General features: G+C 37.8%; 1 protein-coding gene across 2 annotated transcripts; it reads left to right on the top strand.

Moving 5' to 3' along the window:
• Positions 1–3,595: 3,595 nt before the first annotated feature.
• malt1 (MALT paracaspase 1) lies at positions 3,596–17,778 on the top strand. Of its 2 annotated transcripts, XM_023414446.2 has the most exons (17): positions 3,596–3,845; positions 4,513–4,679; positions 5,579–5,700; positions 6,591–6,738; positions 7,485–7,669; positions 7,820–7,916; positions 8,025–8,072; positions 8,946–8,969; positions 9,078–9,122; positions 10,222–10,425; positions 10,933–11,110; positions 11,285–11,356; positions 11,460–11,587; positions 12,180–12,329; positions 13,636–13,793; positions 14,159–14,284; positions 14,592–17,778. In XM_023414446.2, exons 1-17 carry the CDS (start codon positions 3,697–3,699, stop codon positions 15,081–15,083), a joined length of 2,493 nt encoding a protein of 830 aa, XP_023270214.1. In that variant the 5' UTR covers positions 3,596–3,696; the 3' UTR covers positions 15,084–17,778. The 2 variants fall into 2 exon arrangements, with proteins under 2 accessions (XP_023270214.1, XP_087032218.1); XM_087176092.1 differs by lacking the exon at positions 8,025–8,072.
• Positions 17,779–21,574: the final 3,796 nt, after the last annotated feature.

The raw sequence follows: 21,574 nt of genomic DNA, 5'->3' as shown, positions 1-21,574 counted from the left end.
AGGAAGTGATAGAAATATAAGCAAAACAGGAGTTAACTTTGGCATTGCTTTCCCCCGTTTGTAGACAGGAATGAAGTTGCAACATTTCCTCTAGTCTGGTAAATAAACAGCTGTTAATGCTATAAAGCAATAACAAAATTTACAAGTAGTTTTTTTTAAGCATCCTGCACAGATACCTGAACCACCTCATGTGGAAGGGCAGTGAGTTGACATTGAAGTTGGCATAACTTGAAATGGGTAACTCTTAAGTGTTGCAGGGTGCAGATGGATCCTTTCTGTCTTTTCCTAACAGCGCTGACATCGAAATTGGTGAATGGTGAATGGTGGCACATTATAAACAGCATGTCAAGTCTGTACCACTGTCAGGTATCATCCTCCATCTCTAAGCACAAAAAAATTGATGGATATTAAGAAATAAAAGTAGTTGGCATCTCACCAAAAATCTGAATGTCCACCGACAGCGTTCATCTTGATGCACAAATTGTCTTTGGCAGTGCAGTAGGTGTGTCTGCTATCAGTTTATTCCAGTAAGGTGACTTTATAGGTGCATTCAACTTTATGCCTTGACATGGTGCATGCTGGGTGTAAAACAATGCATGCTGGTTAGAAATTTTGTCTTGAAGTAAACTGTTATCATAGTCAGCGATCACAGTAATATTGTTGTTAAAACAACTGTCTTTGGCACCCTCAGTTGTAAGACATTTAATGTTTTCTTTTTTACTCTTCTATGTTATTATTGTAATAATCCTTTGACACTGTAATACCTATTTTATTTAGATAGATGTAGAAGGCTATGGTATAAAATATACAATAAAATAGCAATTAATTACAGCTTATAGACTATTTATTTATTAATTTTAAATTATAATTTTATTTATAGTTAAGTGGTACCCATAACTTAATTCAAACCCATAAATTGTTCCTGTAACTCATGATCCCTATTATTATTATTATATAAACACTAACCAGCACATGGCTCATGGGGTGTGATCTCCAGGTTTCATATACAGGCACTAATACATTTTAAAGTTAAAGCATAAGGCTAATTCTTCTGTAAGGAAAGTCCAAAACCAACACTTCATGAATCCTATTTACCTAATGTTTGCTTGTGTAATCAAAGCCTGACACGGCTTATTCCTCTGTGTTAGGGACCTCTGCTCCAAAACCCAAAGATATTCAGTTTACTATCACGTGCATCAAAGAAAAGCATGAAATGTCTTTCAACACATAAAATAACGTAATACTCTATAAGTGTAAGTGAATTATTAAAATCTGATCACTGTGCTCTCTACTGTGTGTATTTTGTGGACGAGTTATAGTGATTAATGCACATTTACTCTACATGTGTCTATATTGTAAGTATTATGTTTGATACTGTTATGATATTTGTGGTAATCTGCTGTCAGTCATCCTCTCAACGTGAACATCAAAATAAGGATGTGAAACTTGCAGCTTTGTTATAACATATGATGTCAGCAGCTGCTTTGCTCGATTGGTTTGATTGGTGCAGGGCTGGTGTATAGGATGACATCAATCAGCTATAAATATAATAGTGTTTGAAAAATATGACTCACTTCCTTCTGGCCTTTTTTTTTTTTTCATAAATGTGATTTGTATCACCGCTGCCTTTCCTCATGTCTTCAGTCACCAACATTTTCTTTCTGGAGGATGACAATATTGTCACCGCTCACATGCTTTCAATAGAACTAGGGCCAAAACTCTGAGACTTTTTCTGAGGATTTCCTTGTAGGCACAGTTGCTTCAGGAGCCATATATATCACCCCAGGCTTAACACTGTACAGGCAGAAATGGGGTTTTGTACCTGACATGCAGTCCTAGAGAGAAAGCTATAAGCTCCTATAAGCATTTACCTTGTTCCTTGTTCAAAATCACTTTTAGGTCAAGCTGTAATTGCAAATGGCTGTTTTGATCTCTGAGAGCAATAGCAGTAACCAAGTGCTCTGTGCCGTAACCTGCATGTCAGTCTGTGCTTAGTCTCTCACAGTGGGGCTTGTAATGATGGTCTGCGAGTTTGGGGTGGTTATAAGAGGTCCCACTACTGCATGAAATGGTTGAAAAGACTGAGTTCGGTTCCCTGGGACAAACTCTGATACAGTAGGGTTATTATTTTCCTACACGTGACAAGACTCTGCTCTTACTGTAAGTACAGTACATGGAGGGCGCACGTGCAACTGCCTGTATAAACAAACAAAAGATGGGAAATTTGATCTGTACAAAGGTTTTAGACTGAGCACAAACCTGTTCTGTCTCATTCTGATTTTGCCTCGAGTCTGTCAGTCAGTACTTTTCTATTCCTTACGAAGCTCAAGAAAGCTGTAATGCCAATAATGCTGTGCCACTCAGTAGCTCAAAAATACAAATAATTTTCTACTGTGTTAACTTGTATTTTAACAAGTACACAGATCGAGTAGTCGTAGATCAAAATGTATCACTGAGACAAGACACTGTTGAGCTCAGCAGATTAAACGGTTCTCCATGATTATAAGTAATTTGTTGAAAGTTTTAAATTTTGAATTAATGAGTCACAGTTAATGCTGTCCACTGTGGTTCAGTGCTGTAAAAGAACAATCCATGAAGTCAGAGGGAGGCCATTGCTTTTTATATTCATTGTACAGTAAGTAGTACGGTGTGGAGCCAAACCCACAAGAATCATATTCTATCATAACCCAGAAAAAAACCCTCAATTTAGAGGATATTTTCAATATGCAGAAGGTTTGTTTTAAATCCCCTTCAGTTGCCATCTGTGTTATTCTGCACTTTTGTTTTCTTTAAATATGGATGGAATTGTGTTGTTTTAATTTAGACACTCTGTGTCAGTGAACAGCAGTAACCTGAATCTCTTCTCTCCACGACTGAAAGAGTTAGATGTCTCACTTCTGACCTGATTCAGTGTTGCCAGATTCCAGTTTTCTGCTGCAATTTCTGTCAAAACTCTGAGGCATATCAGTCAAATGTGAACACACACACACACGCATGATACATATATTCTAAGATTTCATATGACTTAAATTTTTCCAAAGATATCGCTATCTTTGATAATTATCACAAATAAAACATCCATAAACCTGCTTGGAAATCATAGAGAAAAATAAATACTCACTGCAGAACTTGCCTGAGAATCATTGCGTTTTTATGTTGTTTTCACTGTCAAAGTAAGTCACTGATAGTGTATGCTCATTAACAACTGGTAGCGGTCAACAGGTCCGAACAACAACTTTTTGCTCTGGGTCCTCTTCCAAGTTCATCTGGCCATCAGTTGTTCAGCAGCAAAATACTAGGCTACTAAAAACTGTAATAGGCCTCAAATCTAAACATATCGAAGTGTATTTCAGTCAGGCCGCTCACCTGAAAAGTGTGAATTTATTGCATAATAGGAGGTAAAAATGTATTTGTAAAATTTATCTTAAACTCTGAATTCACGTTAATTTAGGTCAGCATTTTAACCAAACGTTCACCTACAGTGTCTTATCTCGACGCATATACAATCTTTGGCAAAAGCAGCACGCTGCTGCGTGGGGGGAAAACCAGACGGTGTAGTAGGTGTGTCTGTATCACTTTCATAGTTTCTTCCAGGAAGTAGACTTTTTTTCTTGAAGTGAATTGTTGTCAAGTGTAATACGAGTGTCTCCGATCTGATAGAAACGCGTCGATGGTAGACTTTTCTTGCTGGCTGCCATGTCGGATTCTTTGGACCGGTCCACAAAGATTAACTTGTTGAAGGAGCCGGTTGTGAAGAAACTCTGCGAGGTGTTGGACAAATCCAGCACCAAAGGATGGCGAAAACTTGGAGAGATAGTCGGCAATGAGAGACGTTTAAAAGTCAGGTAGGTTGAAAAATGATTCAGACTATATCCTGCAGACAGTCACTGATACAAGGCTATCGTTGTTAAAACCATCATAGATAGATAGATAGATAGACAGATGGATCAGTGCTTTACCTTGTCTACCCTGTCTTTGTGTCTATGAGGTACTTGACACTGTGCACGTATGAATAGAGGTTGGGAAAGATGATCTGAAAGATAAGTACATGAAACTAGGGCTACAACTAAGTCATTTTCATTATGAATGAATCTGCCAATTAATTTCTGCTATTAACGGATGAATCGTTTTGTATTTAAAACGTCAGAAAATAGTGCCCAGAAAATATGCCCATTTTACTTTCCTGGAGCTCCTCAAATGTCTTGTTTAGTCTGATTAATAGTCCAAAGGTATTCGATTTACAACTCAATATGACACAGAAATTCAATTGTCACATGTGAGAAGCTGCAACCAACAAATGTTTTGCATTTTTGCTTAAATAAAGACTAAATTCAGTGATCAAAATAGTCGCAGATTCATTCTCTCCCGATCGACTAATTGATTAATCGAGTAATTGTGGCAGCTCTAAGTGCAACCCGAGTATTCATTGCCTCTAGGGCCCTCTGTCCAGAGATAAAATTAGACTAATAACCGAAATGTGACGTGCTGTCAATCTCCTGCATCATTCTCCAGCTCAGACGACATGGAGATGTGTTCTCTGAAGGTGTTGGAGCTGGAGGGCAGCCCGAGCCGCATGCTGCTGAGGCTGATGGGAGAACGAGGCTGCACCACGGGTCACCTGATGGACTACCTTCAAACTCTGGGCAACTCGGAGGCCGTGCAATGCCTGAAAGCATCAGGTACAGTAGAACCACCTCCGAGCCTGTTATTACGTTGTCAAGCGTCCAAAGCAGCTTGATGTGTGTTCTCTGTGTTGTATTTTAATCTTAAAGGGGAATTTATGACTCACTTCATGGAGCCTGGACCACACTTACAGTACATTACCAGGCCAGTTGCTATGGAAGCAAATCATTAATTCAAATTATCATTAGAATTCAAATTATTATGGGAATAATTTGCTTCCATAAGTTAAGTCAGGGTTCAATCAGTTTGGTTTTTGGAAGAGGAAACATATGATTATGCTTTAACTCCAGAATTATATTATTGGTAGGGTCGTAGGTACAGATTTATTTTACAGGTTTTTAAAGGGTGATTTACAACCTCACACTTTGGAATTATTTGTGAACATCACTTTACAAGCTCCAAAATAATTTTGAACTTAATTTGACCCCATATAGGTGTGAGGTGTAGACATGTGTCTTGCTGGTTGTGTGCTACTGGCCTGAGGTGGATTCTGGCATCCCTGTGAAACATTTATTTTTAATTAACCTTTGTTTGAGCACAGCCACCAAAGGTGACATTTAATAGTACAGCTAACAAATATTTTTTTTTTTTAAAAAGATGTCTGCTTCAGCATAAGACGTTCACACTGAACTAAAGTGTTTTTCTGAGATCATTTTCCATTATACGTGTTCTTTGCCCACATTGCACCTTCATTAGTCGTTTCACACTTAAGTTAAAACATGAATATTGAGCCTTACTTCACTGATATGAATACATTTGATGCATGGAATATTATATTTGATTACTTTTATGGTCACTACTATAAATGTATGCTTAGAATATAAAATACAATCATGGTTTCCCTTATACTGATATTTAAATTGTAATATACAAATGCTTGTATTTGCGTGTTCAGCCTTGCAGATTCTCATTCAGCCCCAGTCAGTGGCTCTTATATCTGGCCACAATCTGCGCCTCAGCTGCCATGCTGTGGGGAAATCTCCAGCGCAGTACCAGTGGTTCAAGAGTAAGGAAGAGGTGAACTATCACACACACACACACACACACACACACACACACACACACACGGTAAGTTGTTTTTGTTAAGACCTCTTTGTGTCTGCTGTGTTGCTGTGAATCATCTCCTCCTCTTTGAAATTCTTACCCATGGCTCCCTTTTGCGTCTCTAATACTGCAACTTTAAGAAATGTATAGGTCCTTGCTGTGTTTTCTTTGCTCTGTTTTACTTATTAAACCACTAAAAGAAGCTTAGATAAAGATCGAATACATGATATGTTGGTATACACCAAACATGTTTTATCACCAGGCAAACCACTCTTCTGGCTGCATTCCCAGATTGAGAAACATATCTGTATCATTCCTTTATTAACCTAACCCAAAATAAGAATATGTAAGATTATAAATCTGCCAGACAAATCAGTTCTGACTTTCATCCATCCTCTGTTCCTGTGGTGAAGGAATCAGGTGTCTAAACAGACTCTTATTACAACCTTCAAATGTGCTGAATTTTATTGTATGTATAAATGTCCACTGAATTTGTACAGAACACAGTGGAAACTACTAACTGTTCCCCTTTTCCTCTCGCATCTGAGACAAGTTTTCTTTAGAAAAACCATCCGCCATTTCAAAATTATATCATTTCGTACACAAAAATTATACGTATAGATTGATTTACCTTGAACAATGTTCATCGCAGCTCGGAAACACCTCTGAAATGGCATTTTTCCAATGATGCTGGGACACGCAAACCCTACAATGCAACTTCCGCGTTCTATGAGATACACAGGGACACAAGACAAATTCTTAGATGAGTTGGTAGAGTGAGCAAAGGGGAGTGGGTACGAAGTGGGGGCGAGGAGATGAGATGTGCTTGTTGGTAAAAATGATTCACATTTTCACCTCCTCAGGTGCCAAACAGCTTCTCTCCAGACCTGATGATTAGTCCGGTCCATCTGAAGGATGCTGGCTTTTACATCTGCAGGGTCAACTGCGGGGATACTTTTGAATTCAGCCAGTGGGCTCAGGTGGATGTCCTAAATGTCTCCATGTCTTATGGTAAGATATTGCGCGTGTCAAAGTCTGCTATGCTGCAGCGTTTGTAAATGTATTTTTGTTTTTATGCCTCTGCGCTGGCGAGGCAGATTCTTTTCGGGTTGTCCATCTGTATGTACATCCCATTTGGTGGATGCAATATCTCTGTAACGCCGTGAGGGAACTTCTTCAAATTTGGTACAAATGTACACCTGGACTCAAGGACAAAGTGATTTTATTTTGGTGGCTAAAGGTCAAAGGTCAAGGCCACGGTGACCTCACAAAATGCAGTTTTAGCCTTGTGAACGCGATATCTTGAGAACTCTTCAAAGGAATCCCTTCAAATTTGGACGCTGATTAGATTTTGTTGGTCAAAGGTCAAAGGTCAAAGGTCAAAGCCAGTCTGACTGCACAAAACACTTTTTAGCCATAACTTTTTCACAGAAATTGTTAATATTTTATATGAATCTGAATAAACAGGGAGGTGATCTGAAACTAGTCTGCGTGGTGGAGGCATACAACTGTAAGGCAGTAATTTTAGTTTCTCTTTTCATTTGAACTACTTTGGTTGTTGTTTTACATATTTTGTGATGTGTCTGCATCAGTTTCAAGACAGGACATGTTTACTGCCTTAGTGGAAGTTACTACTGTAAGAATTGAACCAGTAACTGTAGTACTTTTTCCCAATACCAGCTTAAGCAGAAAAACGTTTTGGTTGCATGTACTAGATGATACTAATGATCACTAATGATGTCTCCTCTCTCCCCCAGGACCAGGACAGAGTTATCATTCCTTAGAGGGTCGGCTGAAGTTGGTGATCCAGCCTCAGTCCCAGCGGCTACATGTTGGGGAAACCCTTCAGCTGGAGTGTGGAGCCATGGGACGGCCGATCCCTCGATACCAGTGGCACAGAAATGGAGTCCCGATCCGCAACGCCACAAAGAGGAAACTCATGGTGCGGTGGTATTTGATATCTGTTTTGTTATGAGATATTAGAGTTTACCTTTGTGGTTCACTTAATTGTTGAGAGCTACCATTGTTGACTACTAGTAGAGCTAACCTTTTTAGGGAAAAAGGCCGCATAAAAAGTGTGTGTGCATTTCAGATTCCTCACGTGATGCAGGATCACCACGGCAGGTATCGCTGTGAGATCAGCAGCAGCACTGAGAGGATGTGGACCAATGAAGTTGATGTTGTCATAGGTATGTCACACCACAAGTTTTTTTGACACCATGATTACAGCCCAGTGAAACAAGATTTATCTTTGTCATTATGTCTGAGTGATTATTTGCTCTGTTCTTGACTGGAAGCACCAAGGATATCTGTCCAGATTTCAGGGGCAATGGAGTTCTCTGAAGGTAGAGTTGAAAGGCCTGGTACATGGTGTGCTAAATGGCAATAGGGTAACAATCAGCTGGTATTAACTGCATGCAAATGTTGAGTCTAACTTTGTTCAAAACCCAAAATTGTTCCTGTAACTGCATGCGGGTCATAATCCGGATCATTATTAATATACGCTACCACTAACCAACACAGGTGTTTGATCTGCGGGTTTTACATGCATGAGTTTTGGTGTGACTGATGTCATTATTTTCGGTCAATTGTATGTTCAAGGATGGCAGTATTCTATATCTGTCTTTTTGTCAACAAATCCCATTAAAAGACCAAAAACAATATTGAATTCTGCTCAGCAAATCCTGTAGTATTGTCTGTGTATCAAAGTCAGGCTTATTTTTCTGTCATTGACCTCCATTGTTGTCTTGCAGTGGCTTATTGAGCCACACCTGTGCACAGGTGACATATTGCTTTATTATATATAGTTTATTTTGACTCAACCCCAGTGAAATACTCACCATAGCATCAAATGTGTATTAATGTGGAGCTTAAAGTAGTCCCCAAGAAATGCACTAATTACTAGAAAAGATGAATGTCTTCAGTAGAAACCAATAGACTTGAAGCTGCTGTTGCAAACAGGGTGAGGAAGTGGTAAAATGTTGACGGACTAACTCACTGTTGGGTTTTCATGGGATTCATTGACAATAAGAAAAACACCAGCCTAATTAATTATTTAATTATGATGATTCAGCATCTCTACTGCCGTTGCTGTGAGGCTTGTTTTCTCTTTGATCAGTTTTTTTCCTAAATCTTTCCTAAGTAGAAAATTTTTCTAAAACCAACTTAGAAATGCTCATCTTACATGATTCTGATATATTTATGTTTTTGATTCCTAGATGATGTTTACGCCATTGGAGGAGGTAAGTAAATTTAATTGTAGTCGTCAAGTATTTATACGTATCTATTTGAACACATATTTTCCTCACACATCACCTGCTATATGATCCTTTGTCGTGTGTTTGCTTCAGGTTCCAGTGAATTTTTCCTCAATAGTATTCCAGAACAGCTTTATGGTAAGTCTCTTTCAACACACTTCTTTATGCAAGTGTTAGTGAGTTATGAAACCATGATCACCGTGTTCTCGACTGTATGTTTTTTGTACATATTTTAGTAATTAACATGGCTGATGCAAAGGCTCCTCTGCACTGTACGTCAACTGTGCTGCTCTTATGACGGATCCTGTGGGGGTGTTTTTTCCTGGTTAATGAGCAGCAAAATAAGGATGTGAAACTTGCTGCTTTCTTGTAACATATGATGTCTGCACCTACACAGGCAAACAAAAATAACCAGCTGTGACTTAACAACATAATGAAGTCCAAAAATAACCAGAGAAAAATACATGAATAAATACCATAGAGTTTAATAAATGTCTCTTGGACACAGTGTCATCTGAAAAGGAAAATTGCAGGCATCGCTGAGGTGGGTTCATATTGAAACACCTAAAGGTATTTCATGACTACAGATAGTTAAAAGATGTTAAAGGTGTTTCGTATTTAGTGCACTCTGACCCACTTCCTTCCTGCATGCATTTCTTTGTAATTGTGGCTTGTATCACCACTAATTTCATTTGTGCTGTTCCATTTTTCTACAGATCTTTTTTTGATGCTAAAAGTGAATTTTTTCCTCATTGTAACATATAAAGGACAACAAACAGGAAAAAAACAACAAAAGACGACAAAAAGCACAAATTGAATAGACAAGAGTCTACATCCTCACCAACACTGCTTTAAAAAATGAACCAATACCTCCGTCAGCTTCAGTAAAAAAAACTACATCCTTAGTAGATGTATTTAATCCACTCACAACTCAATTCTTTAATAATACAAGTTAAGGATTCCTTGTCAAAAATATTTGCTTATATATTCTATATTAATTTTCAATCTCTTAGACACTGACATCAGTAGTGGTCTGTAGTCTCTGTTATTTTGCCCCTTCCTGTTGAGCCAGTGAACTGGCTTTAGTAGGCATTATTAATAGGCAATAAAAAATATTTGTATATATGTATTCTACGTTGGAGAAAACTTCAAAATATACAGTACAGTCACTGGGGATCATCAAAGCCAGAATATTGTTTAGGACACTTTTAGGACCCTCTTCTGTGTCCCCTCCCAGCGACTGACAAAGTGGCCCTGCTCATCGGCAATCTGTCCTACCAGAACCACCCGCAGCTCAAAGCCCCCATGGTGGACGTGTACGACCTCACCAACCTTCTGCGGCAGCTAAACTTCAAGGTGGTTTCACTGCTGGACCTGACAGAGTCAGAGATGAGAAACGCTGTCGATGAGTTCCTGCTGCTGCTTCACAAGGGAGTCTATGGTGTGTTGGGATTTCACGTATCTCTGGATGGTTCAGGATATGGTCCTAGATCCAGAAACACTCACAGTCCAAAACATGAATTATGCTTCAGGTGATAAGCTTGGGTCAGATTAAACTACACCCCAGTGAAGCCAAATAAAACTGAGTTATAAAGGCTTTACATCAGAAAAGATGAATATATGAAAACATGGTCAGTTAAACTCATTTTCATATTAGTTCACTGTAAACACAATAATGAATAGGTTCTTGGTCAGTGGCATAGAGGCATTAGTTTTACATTAAAGCTATACTCAAGTAAATTCCCAGATTGTAGTTCCTGGATGTAGTTCCTGGTTGATACCAAATCAAGCCCAATGAAAGGAGTAGGTAATGTCAAACTAAAGCTTGACCTTGTTTGGTTTTACATAGATTCATGTCAAACCCTTCATGACCTATTTATGTTGCCAGAATTTGATTTGGTCTTCTATAACCAAGCTGCTTGACTGAAATGAACGCGTCCCTCTTTAGGTCTGCTGTACTACGCTGGTCACGGATATGAGAACTACGGCAACAGTTTCATGGTACCGGTAGACGCACCAAACCCGTACCGGTCGGCCAACTGTCTGTGTGTGCAGAGCATCCTTAAACTGATGCAGGAGAAGGAGACAGGCCTCAATGTTTTTCTGCTGGACATGTGCAGGAAGAGGTGAGTGATGGAGTCAGTGGGGCGATCTTTTTAAGTTATTACATTAATCAATAAATCAATCACTCAAACTGTATTTGTATACGTTAGTGCAATTCAGTGTTTTACATATGACTGACAAGCCAATAATAAAACAGTCCAAATGTAAACAATTTGAGTCTTTTCTTAATTTTCCAGGAATATTCATGATGACAGCACTCCAAACATTGTCCTGAGGGTCACGGCCAACATCGTCTTTGGATACGCTACGTGAGTTTGAACCATTAAGTATCATTCAAAACTAAATTTTTTACGCTTTTTTTCTTTTCAAGCTAAATTTTTTACGCCTTTTTCTTCTGTTTGATCTGTGCAGGTGCCAAGATGCCGAGGCCTTCGAGCTGAGCTCCAGCGGCTTCACTAACGGCGTGTTTGTCAAGTTTTTGAAGAAGCGACTGCTAGACGATGAGAAGATCACTGTGGTGCTGGACAGAGTCGCTGAGGGTGAGAACAGAAACAGAAACTCATTATATAAAAACATCCTATGTCGCCCTGCAAGAAGTACTGATGTAAATAATGAATATTAGAGTTAAATCAGAAATATAGTATATGTCATATATGCAGAGGTAAGATTATGTACTGTCGTTTTTTTGTGTGTAATCACAGGAATAAGAGCTGATAAAATGCAACTTTTCTCAGATGATTATCAGGTTACTATGAAGAATAATGATATTCAACTTTGCTGTGTTTGGTGATGAAATAATGAATTATGAATTATGAATTAATTATGATTTTTTTAAGTTAATGTGTTTCCCATAGGATGTGTTTCAGTTTATTGTTAATTAAATGGTAAAAAAGTAAATTAAATGCCACGTACTTTGCATTATTAATGTTAAAATTGTATTGGCTTGCTTGTGGGCTAATGGAGTTTCACATTAGGTCAGGGTGGGTAAATTAAAATAATACAATTAAATGCTCCTCACAGTGCTCCCTGCCTCCTCGCAGTGTTATAAATGCTTTTGGTCGGACCCAGTTTCAACTCACTGATATCTTGGGACATTTTGCTGACATGTGATTTATAATATCTTGTGTCCAGACATGGGTCAGTTCGATGCTACCAAGGGGAAGCAGGCTCTGGAGATCCGCAGTAGCCTGTCAGAGAGGAGAGCTCTGACTGATCCCATCCTGCCCGGCGACAGCGCTGATCTTGCTCATGCTCACAGCCGCCAGTGGGCAAAGGCTCACGGTGAGTTAAGAACACAAACTCTCTGCTTTATCTTTACAGATGTGTTAATCATTTGTTACCACAGTGCTGGGAAAGCACCATTAGCTTCTTGCTGCTCAGTACTGCACGAGCATTCAAATGTTGACTCTGCTTAATGTTGGCGAAGCACACAAAGCTCTCTCATATTATACACACTTGCACACACAGAGGCTTCCTAAGCCAAGCAGCTGTTGTTATCAGGTCGATTGCTGGTGACTGGACAGAAGTTTGGAGGAGTGAGAAACACCCAAACACAATCACATCTTCCTCTTCTATCAGATAATAAATATTTGCAGGTTTTCCAGGGGGGAACTTAACATTAATTCTGGTAGTTTTTGGGATTGTTTCAACCTTGTAGTTGGAAGTATCACGACAATATATCAGAAGTGAAACCTCTGCAGTCATACATGCAAATTGTTAACACTGGTTGTCCAATGTCACAGTTCAAGCTAATAGCGATTATCTCATCTCAGATTGTTTCATTAGAAGGATTTTCAGTGGCCTGAAGTAGTGAAAGTGTCCAGTATCTCGTAAGACTGAGATTTACAATTCAACAATTTCACAATTCTGAGTCAGAAAAAACAGATATATTTCTTCTTCCTTGTTATGCATCGGATGATCTTGTGACCCCTCATCTTTGGACTCCTTGGGGGATTTCCGTCCTCAAGTTGGGAATTGCTGCTGTACAACATGATAAGATTCAGACATATTTTTTGTTTCTTTTTCCAGTGACTTTTTTTGCATGAAACATAGTAGGAATTTCAGACAGGTGTTGTAATGTACAAAGAAAAGTTAGAATATTTTTTGTCACATTCTTTGAAAACACTGAAATTAAACAAACGCACACACAAGTGGACATGTTTTAAGATAAATGACATTAGGACACTGTTACAAAAAAAGTGCAAAACTTAATTTTAAGTCCCCCAATTTAGCATTTGCTAGCACTATATAAACATTGAATAAATACTTTATAATTTAATATAATGTAGTTATAAGCGTTAAGTGTTTATTAATGTAACTCCTCTGCCTCAAACTTATGGATGCCCACAGGATAATGCATAACAATATAGAAATGAATAACAATATAGTAAAACGTACGTAAAGTAAGGAACTTATTTAAAGTAAAGAGTTACACAAAAAGAAAATGGAAAACTTTTGTGTTTTTTGGGGGTTTTTTTCGCTTTCATTTTAAATAAAATTACACTACATGAGAACTTGGAAATGTAGCAAGAAATCCGTCAAATGTGAAGCGTAGCACTGAAATGTTGGTTTTTGTGTGTTATTCCAGAGCTTCCTGAGAGTATGAGTCTCAACTTTGACTGCGGGGCTCAGATCAAGTTGGGCTTCGCTGCAGAGTTCTCCAATGTGCTCGTCATTTACACTCACATCGTTAAGAAACCTGAGGACATGTCCTTCTGCCAAGCTCACGTGACTGACTTCTCACAGGTCAGTATGTTGTCATGAACACTGGTTATTAACCCCTTAAAATAGGCCGTACCACCTGTGGGACACTTTGGCCTTGGTATAGCTCAGATGTTATTTAAGGTGGTTTTTTCGACAGGATTAAGAAAGAGCAGGGAAATTCTCATCTTTCTTACCAATCTAACAGGAGCCTTGTAGGAAAATCGAATCCTTAAATCAGAACTTCATTAAAGTTCACTTTTAACTTAATACTTGACGGACTATTATAAACAAAGCAAAGCGTCAAAACACATGCACTGTAAATGCAACTAAAAATATTTTAGAATGAGGGTGTGTGCATGTGTTTGTGCAAACGGTACACTGCTACCTCCTTCCTCCCCTTACTGCAGGACCTCGATGTGGATCCTAAAGAGATGAACAGAGAGACTCCAGAGGAGACGGGGATCTACCTCCTGTCCAGCAGCCTGCCGCAGCACTGTCTCTACACCAGACTCAGCTCACTGCAGAAGCTCAGGGTAAAAACTCAACGAGACTTTTCATGTAAAAGCCTAATCTCTTAAAAAAACAGGACAAGCTTTGTGTTTATCCGCATGACGGTAAGGATAAACACAAAGCTTAAGTTTCTCACGTACATGTTTTTGAACAACAATATTGGAGAATTCATTCTAAGAGGAACTTAGAGAGAAGATGTAGGTATATTTCAGTGTATAAAGATAATCATGAAAATTTCACCGCAATGTTTTCTGACTTTAGAAATTACAAGTGAACAAAAAATGAAAGTGAACAAAGTTACATGACAATAATCTACTTCTCATGCAACAGGAGGAGCTGGTCTTCACCGTGTGCCTTCAGGGCACCTTCCCAGCTATGGATGATGATCCTGTCCACTGGACCAAAAGCATCAACATTGGAAAGCCACTGATCGCCCGACTGGACCTGCACCGGGCCATGCGGAGGAATAGCTGCCTACAGACCTGCCTGATGCCCCACAGCCCGTCCCACAGCCCCTGTCACAGCCCTGGGCCTGAACACCGCCTCCAAATCCATCACGTGCTGCACCAGGCCCAGGACTACAGCCGCCTGTCCCCGCAGCACCACTACCTGGACGTCTACGAGCGTCTTCAGGGTGCAGCGGGAGGATGCGGGGATTCCTACTATGAAAATCTCAGCCAGTGTCGCTTTGAGCAATCGTATGACTCAGCTGGTAGGCTTTCAAGCTCACCAGGCAGGCTTAGCATCCCCATAGAGGCCAGTGACGACATCAATGAGCTGCAGACTGTGTTCATCAACAGTCTGCAGCTTCAGCCGCAGTGAAACAGCTGCTGGATGTGGTTGATAATTCTTAGAGGAGAAGCTGTAAACATATTTGATGCTGTATCGGGAATACTGCTGCTCTTTATGTAACGTGATATTTTAGGATGTTATATTCTTAAACTTAGAAGCATTATTTGTCTCAACAAGCTGTATACTGAGCTTGTACTTGTGATTTAAATCTTGTAAATACATTTTTAGAGAACTGAAAAAGTGCATTTTAGTAAACTGACAAGGGGTAATTACTGCAGTTGTAGTTTTCTAGGCTTGTGAATTTTCCAATTTCTCTCTGACCAAACAGAAAAACTCAGATACTGAATAGTGTCAAGGTGAATTGTATCATAATCCTTGTGTAACAGTATTAGGAAGAGTCTTTTCTATTGAGCTGGTTGTAGCTATTGTACTTCTTACAAAGCAAGGGACATTGAGATGGGGAAGATTTGCCTTTAATTCAAGAGGAGCATTGTAAACAAACTAGTCTGAAAGAAAATTTGCATTCGGTGGAGGAAACCGAGGCAGTGCTCCCTCTACTGTACAGTTACAATAATTATCTGAGGCCATCATACATTTTTATCAAAAAATAAACCTGAGGAGAGAAAGATTTGGGAGAAGTATTCATATCCTCTTCTTTTTAGTAAAAGTACCAATACAACAATGTGAAAACTGTGAAACAAGTGAAAGTCATGCACTTACAATTAATATTGAGACATCAGTGTTTACGCAGCATTTTACTGTTGTGGCTGGTCGAGAGAGCAAGCAGTTTAGTCCAGTGGTTAAAGGGCCAAGAGATAAATCTGAGGGAAGAAGAAAAATCAAAATTCTGCAACACAAATCTGTATTTATTTGTAACTAAAACAACAACAATGTGCCAAGACACCTGCTTTTATTTTTTAAAGTGGTCACAAGACAATGAGAAATATGTATATGTTTTCTTTTTTACCTCTTGACTCATCTTAATACCCCTCAGATTTATCTTGGGACCTCGGAGGATCTCACCCCTCGGATTGGAATCACTGCTGTATAAGTTTTTAAGGTTCAGACACAACTTTCACTTTTTCTTGTGACTTTTTGTGTCTGAAATAACCTTAATAACTTTAATAGGAATGTCAAACTCGCCATTTCTGAGCTAATGATTTAAAGACAGACATCATTTTCTTTGTAATGTAATTTGTGCACTGTAAAAACTGCACAGGGATAGTGTAGTTTTTATCACATTTTAAAAATATATTCTATTTTATTTATTATTCCAGCTGCCCCCCTCAGGATGGCAGTAGAAGATCTCTTTTTTAGGTCTGCCCCTGGTGCTCCTCTCCCTCCTCCCTGGACCTGCCCTCAGTAGCCTACCCATGTTATCAGTTCCTCTGATATGCTTGCTTAGCTGTGGACTTCATTAGTCAGTAACTAGGTAAGCTTATTTGTATAGCCCCTTCCACAGATACAAAATCACAAAGTGCTTCACATCAATAGAAAAAGTACAAAAGTTCCAAACATATATGAGGAATAAAAATGAAATAAGCAATAAAATTAAACAGAGCAGCTATTCAGACAGGTTGACCAAAAGCCTGTCTGAATTAGTCTTTGTCTACTCCTCAGTCAACCCTGAAATTTTCCAAAAGAGTTCCACTCAGTGACTTTCGTGCTGAGTTTTATGGCATAGTTCACTTTATCATCCCCCACAAGTTCATGTTGCTACTTTTGGATTGGCCTGATGGTGAGAGATCACAGAGGGCTGGCATAGTCCGCTGCACACTTGTTTGACAGTATTCCTGTAGTTTAAGATCCATATCTACAGTACAACAAGGCAGTTTGTCTAACATAAGAATCCCATGCACTCAAAAGCACATCATAATGTGCTGATCCACAGTCTGACCCCTCATTTCTACCAGTGGCAGTGTTGCACATGAAGACTTGTCACCTCTAAGGAAGTGGTATAACATTTCCTGCACAACCCTGATAGAGAGCAAAAGCTTGCTAGAGGAAGTACTAACAGTGGAGGAAGAGGACATGAGAACAAAAATGACAAACTGTAAAGACGGAACAGAAATATGAGTCAATATGTACTAAAGTAGAAAGATTGGTACAGTAAGAGTTGTGCAAATGCATCATCTGGTGAGGAAAATGATTACAAATAATCTTACCAAGTGTGAAATGGTATTGTGGTATTATTATTTATTTACAATGGTACATTTTACATTTTATGAGTACCATGGTACTCATATTTACAAGGGTACATTTCACACCTATATGTGGGTGTTTAGGGCGACGCATTGGTTCAGTGGTTAGGACTTATTTCAGAATGTGCTCAAAAAGCAACATCGTATGAAAAAGCATCAATTACAGTAACACTTCAGTATTTAGTTTCAACTCTTGGTTGTTTTCATGAGGGCATGCAGATCATGTGACCTGCAGCTGCCAGGTTCTCTCACATGACTGTGACGCCCATCCCATTGTCTTGGGGGTTGTCCTGCTCCACCTCAGCAGGCAATGGTTGAAATGGAATGGTCGTCAGTTGATGCCGTTCACCTGGGCCTTCTAGAGCAGAAAAGCTGGCCCATGTATCCACTTGTCCTCTCCCTCTCAACTGCTGGCATCCATTTGTATATACCATGCACTGCTTTTATGGCTAAATTTGCTGATTTCCACACCTCATTGCTTATTTGTCTCATGTTTTAGTTATAATAAATTGTTTTTAGTATAACTTTGTGTGAACTCTCTTCTTTTCACATTCACTGAGCCAGTTTACGACATGACCTTGCAGAAAGGTCCACAGTCGCAACATAATAGCACTCAGGCTGGGATGAGTGCAAAATTTTTATCCCCCGAAGCAAGACTTTTGCTTTAAAGCAAAGGAATGTTTATTTCAGCATGTTCTGTCCACGCACATCCCTGCAGGAGAGCAAACACTGCAGCACAGCATCAAGACATAAAACCTGTCTGGGTGAATAATGGATGGAGTCAGCCACCCACAGGCTGCAGCGTGATATCATAGCTGCGTCACTAAACGAAGAGGGGTTGGGTGGTGAGACGATGCAGTAGTCAGAGAGAAGAGAGAGACCCAGGGAGAACGTGCATGCAGAGAAGAAAGACGTGTAATAATCATGTCAGCCTCACGGAAGCAGCTCTTTTTTCAGATCTTCCTGCTTCTCATCACCTGCAGACACATCAGTACAAGTAAATGATATTTAAATTTAATTCTGACTATATGTGGTTGTGTTAAAGCTCTGCTCTGCTTTCTCTTTTCCCCACTATATGTTCTGTAACCTTGTGAAGAGTAAAAAATGTCAAAGGATTTCCACACCATCATGCATGTACTACGTATTTTGGTTTGAAGTTGCTGGTTGTTTGTCTTTATTTTTTTCCATTTAGTCCCCCAAAATTTTCTTTGACATTTACATCATCACAGGAATCTAAAACTCAAATTACGTATTTAAGACTAGCAACTTTTGTGACAAAACTGAACAAGTAGAATAATAAAAATCATATTTTCTAGGCTTTTTATATAGGTGTCACATCACAGACGTTACAATTTAACACATACACTTTACACTTGTACATTGGCTGGAGTTGTACTCTACTCTCAAGAGTATAGTTTTTGTCTTTTTATATGACTGTGCTTCTGTAAATAACCCCATAAACTGTAGCTTCATCGTGAGAAGGAAAATTTCCACAGATTTGCCTCAAGAAACTGTTAAATAAAACAGTTGCAAATTGTATCAGGGGGCACTTTAAGATCCTATTTTGCACTTTTTCTATATTCGAACTGAATTTTGAGATATTTCACTAATACACTACCTGTTTTAGTGTTTCTGAAATTAAAGGAGAAAACAAATCAACCATTTTGAGATTTTGAAAACAAAAAATTATGGAATCTTCTAGTTGAAATCAATTTAATCTACATTTTTTTTATCCAACAGCTGAACACAATTGTGCTGTTTCTAAAAAGCAAACAAAGCATTATTTGGCATTGCAACACTTGCTGAAGTTCCCATGAATGTGTGACGCTTGTACTTTGCATCGCTTTCACTTTGTATCTAGGTCCTCTTAAACTACTACAGTTTGGTTTAAGTTTGGAAACTGTGCTGGTCTTCAATCATGTGAAGACAGGTTTTTTTTCTATTCTTCGAATATATTTGTATCATTGTCTTGCTGTAAAAGTCATTGTATATTAAAGGAAAAACGTCATAGAATAATGAGTCATAAAAAGTCAATAAAAACGACAGTATTGTATGGCATTAAAGGCATAAAACTTATAAAAATGGCATATTACACGAAGGTTTAAAAACGAAATAGTAAGGTAAGGCATAAGAAGTCATAAAAATGAAATGGTATGGTAAAGCATGAAAAGTCATAAGAATGTCATAATATAGTAAGGTTTAAAAACAACATGGTATAGTGAGGCAGAAAAGGCAGAAAAACGACATAGGGTACTAAGGCATAAAAAGGCAAGAAATGATATAGTACAGTAAGGCATAAAAAGGCATAAAAACGAAAAAGTATAGTAAGGCACTAAAACGACATAGTATAATAAGGAATGAAATGGCAGGAAAAAAAACATAGTATAGTAAGGAATAAAACCGCATAAAAACAAAATAGCATAATAAGGCATAAAAAGTCTTAAAAGCGTCACAGTATAGTAAGGCTTAAAAAATGATAAAAAGGAAATAGTAAAGTAAGGCATAAAAAATTATAAAAACGACATAGTATAATAAGGCATAAAAAGTCATAAAAATTGCTTAGTATAGTAAGGCATTAAAACGACAGTATACTCAAGCATGAAAAGTCATAAAAATTACACAGTATAGTAAGGCATAAAACAACATAAAAATGTCATAGTATAGTAAGACATAAAAAGTTATGAAAACGAAAGAGAATAGTAAGGCTTAAAAATGACATAGTATAGTAAGGCATAAAAAGTCATAAAAATTGCTTAGTATAGTAAGGCATTAAAACGACATAGTATACTCAAGCATGAAAAGTCATGAAAATGACAAAGTATAGTAAGGCATAAAACAACATAAAAATGTCACAGTATAGTAAGACATGAAAAGTAATAAAAACCAAATAGTATAGTAAGGCATAAAAAGTCATAGTATAGTAAGGCATAAAGAGTATTAAAAAAATTATTATAGTAAGGCATAAAAAGTCATAGTATGGAAGGGCATTAAAAGTCCTAAAAATGACATAGTATACTAAGGCATAAAAAGTCATAAAAACGACAAAGTATAGTATGACATAAAAAGTCATAAAAACGAAATAGTATAGTATGGCATGAAAAGTCAGAAAAACGTCATAGTATAGTAAGGCATAAAAAGTCCTAAAATCGACATAGAATACTAAGGCATAAAAAGTCATAGTATGGTGAGGCACAAAAACTCATAAAAACGTCATCGTATAGTAAGGCATAAAAAGTCATAAAAATTCATAGTATTGTAAGGCACAAAAATGTCAGAGTATAGTAAGGCATAAAAAGTCATAAAAATGTAATAGTATAGTAAGGAATAAAAAGTTATAAAAACCTCATAGTATACTAAGGCATAAAAAGTCATAGTATGGTAAGGCATAAAAAGTCATAAAAACGTCATAGTATAGTATGGCATAAAAAGTCATAGTATAGTATGGCACAAAAAGTCATAGTATAGTAAGGCATAAAAAGTCCTAAAAACAACATAGAATACTAAGGCATAAAATGTCATAAAAATGTAATAGTATAGTAAGGCAAAATAAGTCATAAAAACGTCATAGTATAGCAAGGCATAAAAAAATGATAGTATGAAAAGTCATAAAAATGTCATAGTATAGTCTGGCATAAAACGTCATAGTATAGTATACCACAAGAAGTCATAAAAACGTCATAGTATAGTATGGCATGAAAAGTCATAAAAACGACATAGTAAAGTATGGCATAAAAAGTCATAAAAATGACATAGGATAGTATGGCATAAAACGTCATAGTATAGTATAACACAAAAAGTCATAAAAACTTCATAGTATAGTAAGGCATAAAAAGTCATAATACAGTAAGACATAAAAAGTCATTAAAACGTCATAGTATAGTAAGGCATAAAAAGTCATAAAAACGACATAGTATAGTATGGCATAAAAAGTCAGAAAAAGTCAAAGTACAGTAAGGCATAAAAAGTAATAAAAACATCATAGTATACTAAGGCATAAGAAGTCATAGTATAGTAAGGCATGAAAAGTCATAATATGGTAAGTCATAAAAAGTCATAAAAACGACATAGTATAGTAAGGCATAAAAAATCATAAAAACGTCATAGTATAGTAAGGCATAAAAATTCATAGTAGGGTAAGGCATAAAAAGTCATTAAAACATCATAGTATAGTATGGCATGAAAAGTCATAAAAACGACATAGTATAGTATGACATAAAAAGTCATAAAAACGTCATAGTATAGTATGGCATAAAAAGTCATAAAAACGTCATAGTATAGTATGGCATAAAACGTCATAAAAACGTCATAGTATAGTATGGC

This window comes from Seriola lalandi, unplaced genomic scaffold, assembly GCF_002814215.2.
Source record: "Seriola lalandi dorsalis isolate HSWRI2012SDOR001 ecotype SW California unplaced genomic scaffold, Sedor1 jcf7180002054529, whole genome shotgun sequence".
Lineage (NCBI taxonomy): Eukaryota > Metazoa > Chordata > Actinopteri > Carangiformes > Carangidae > Seriola > Seriola lalandi.
Note: the sequence above shows the minus strand (reverse complement) of the source record. Positions and strands in the feature narration are given on the sequence as shown.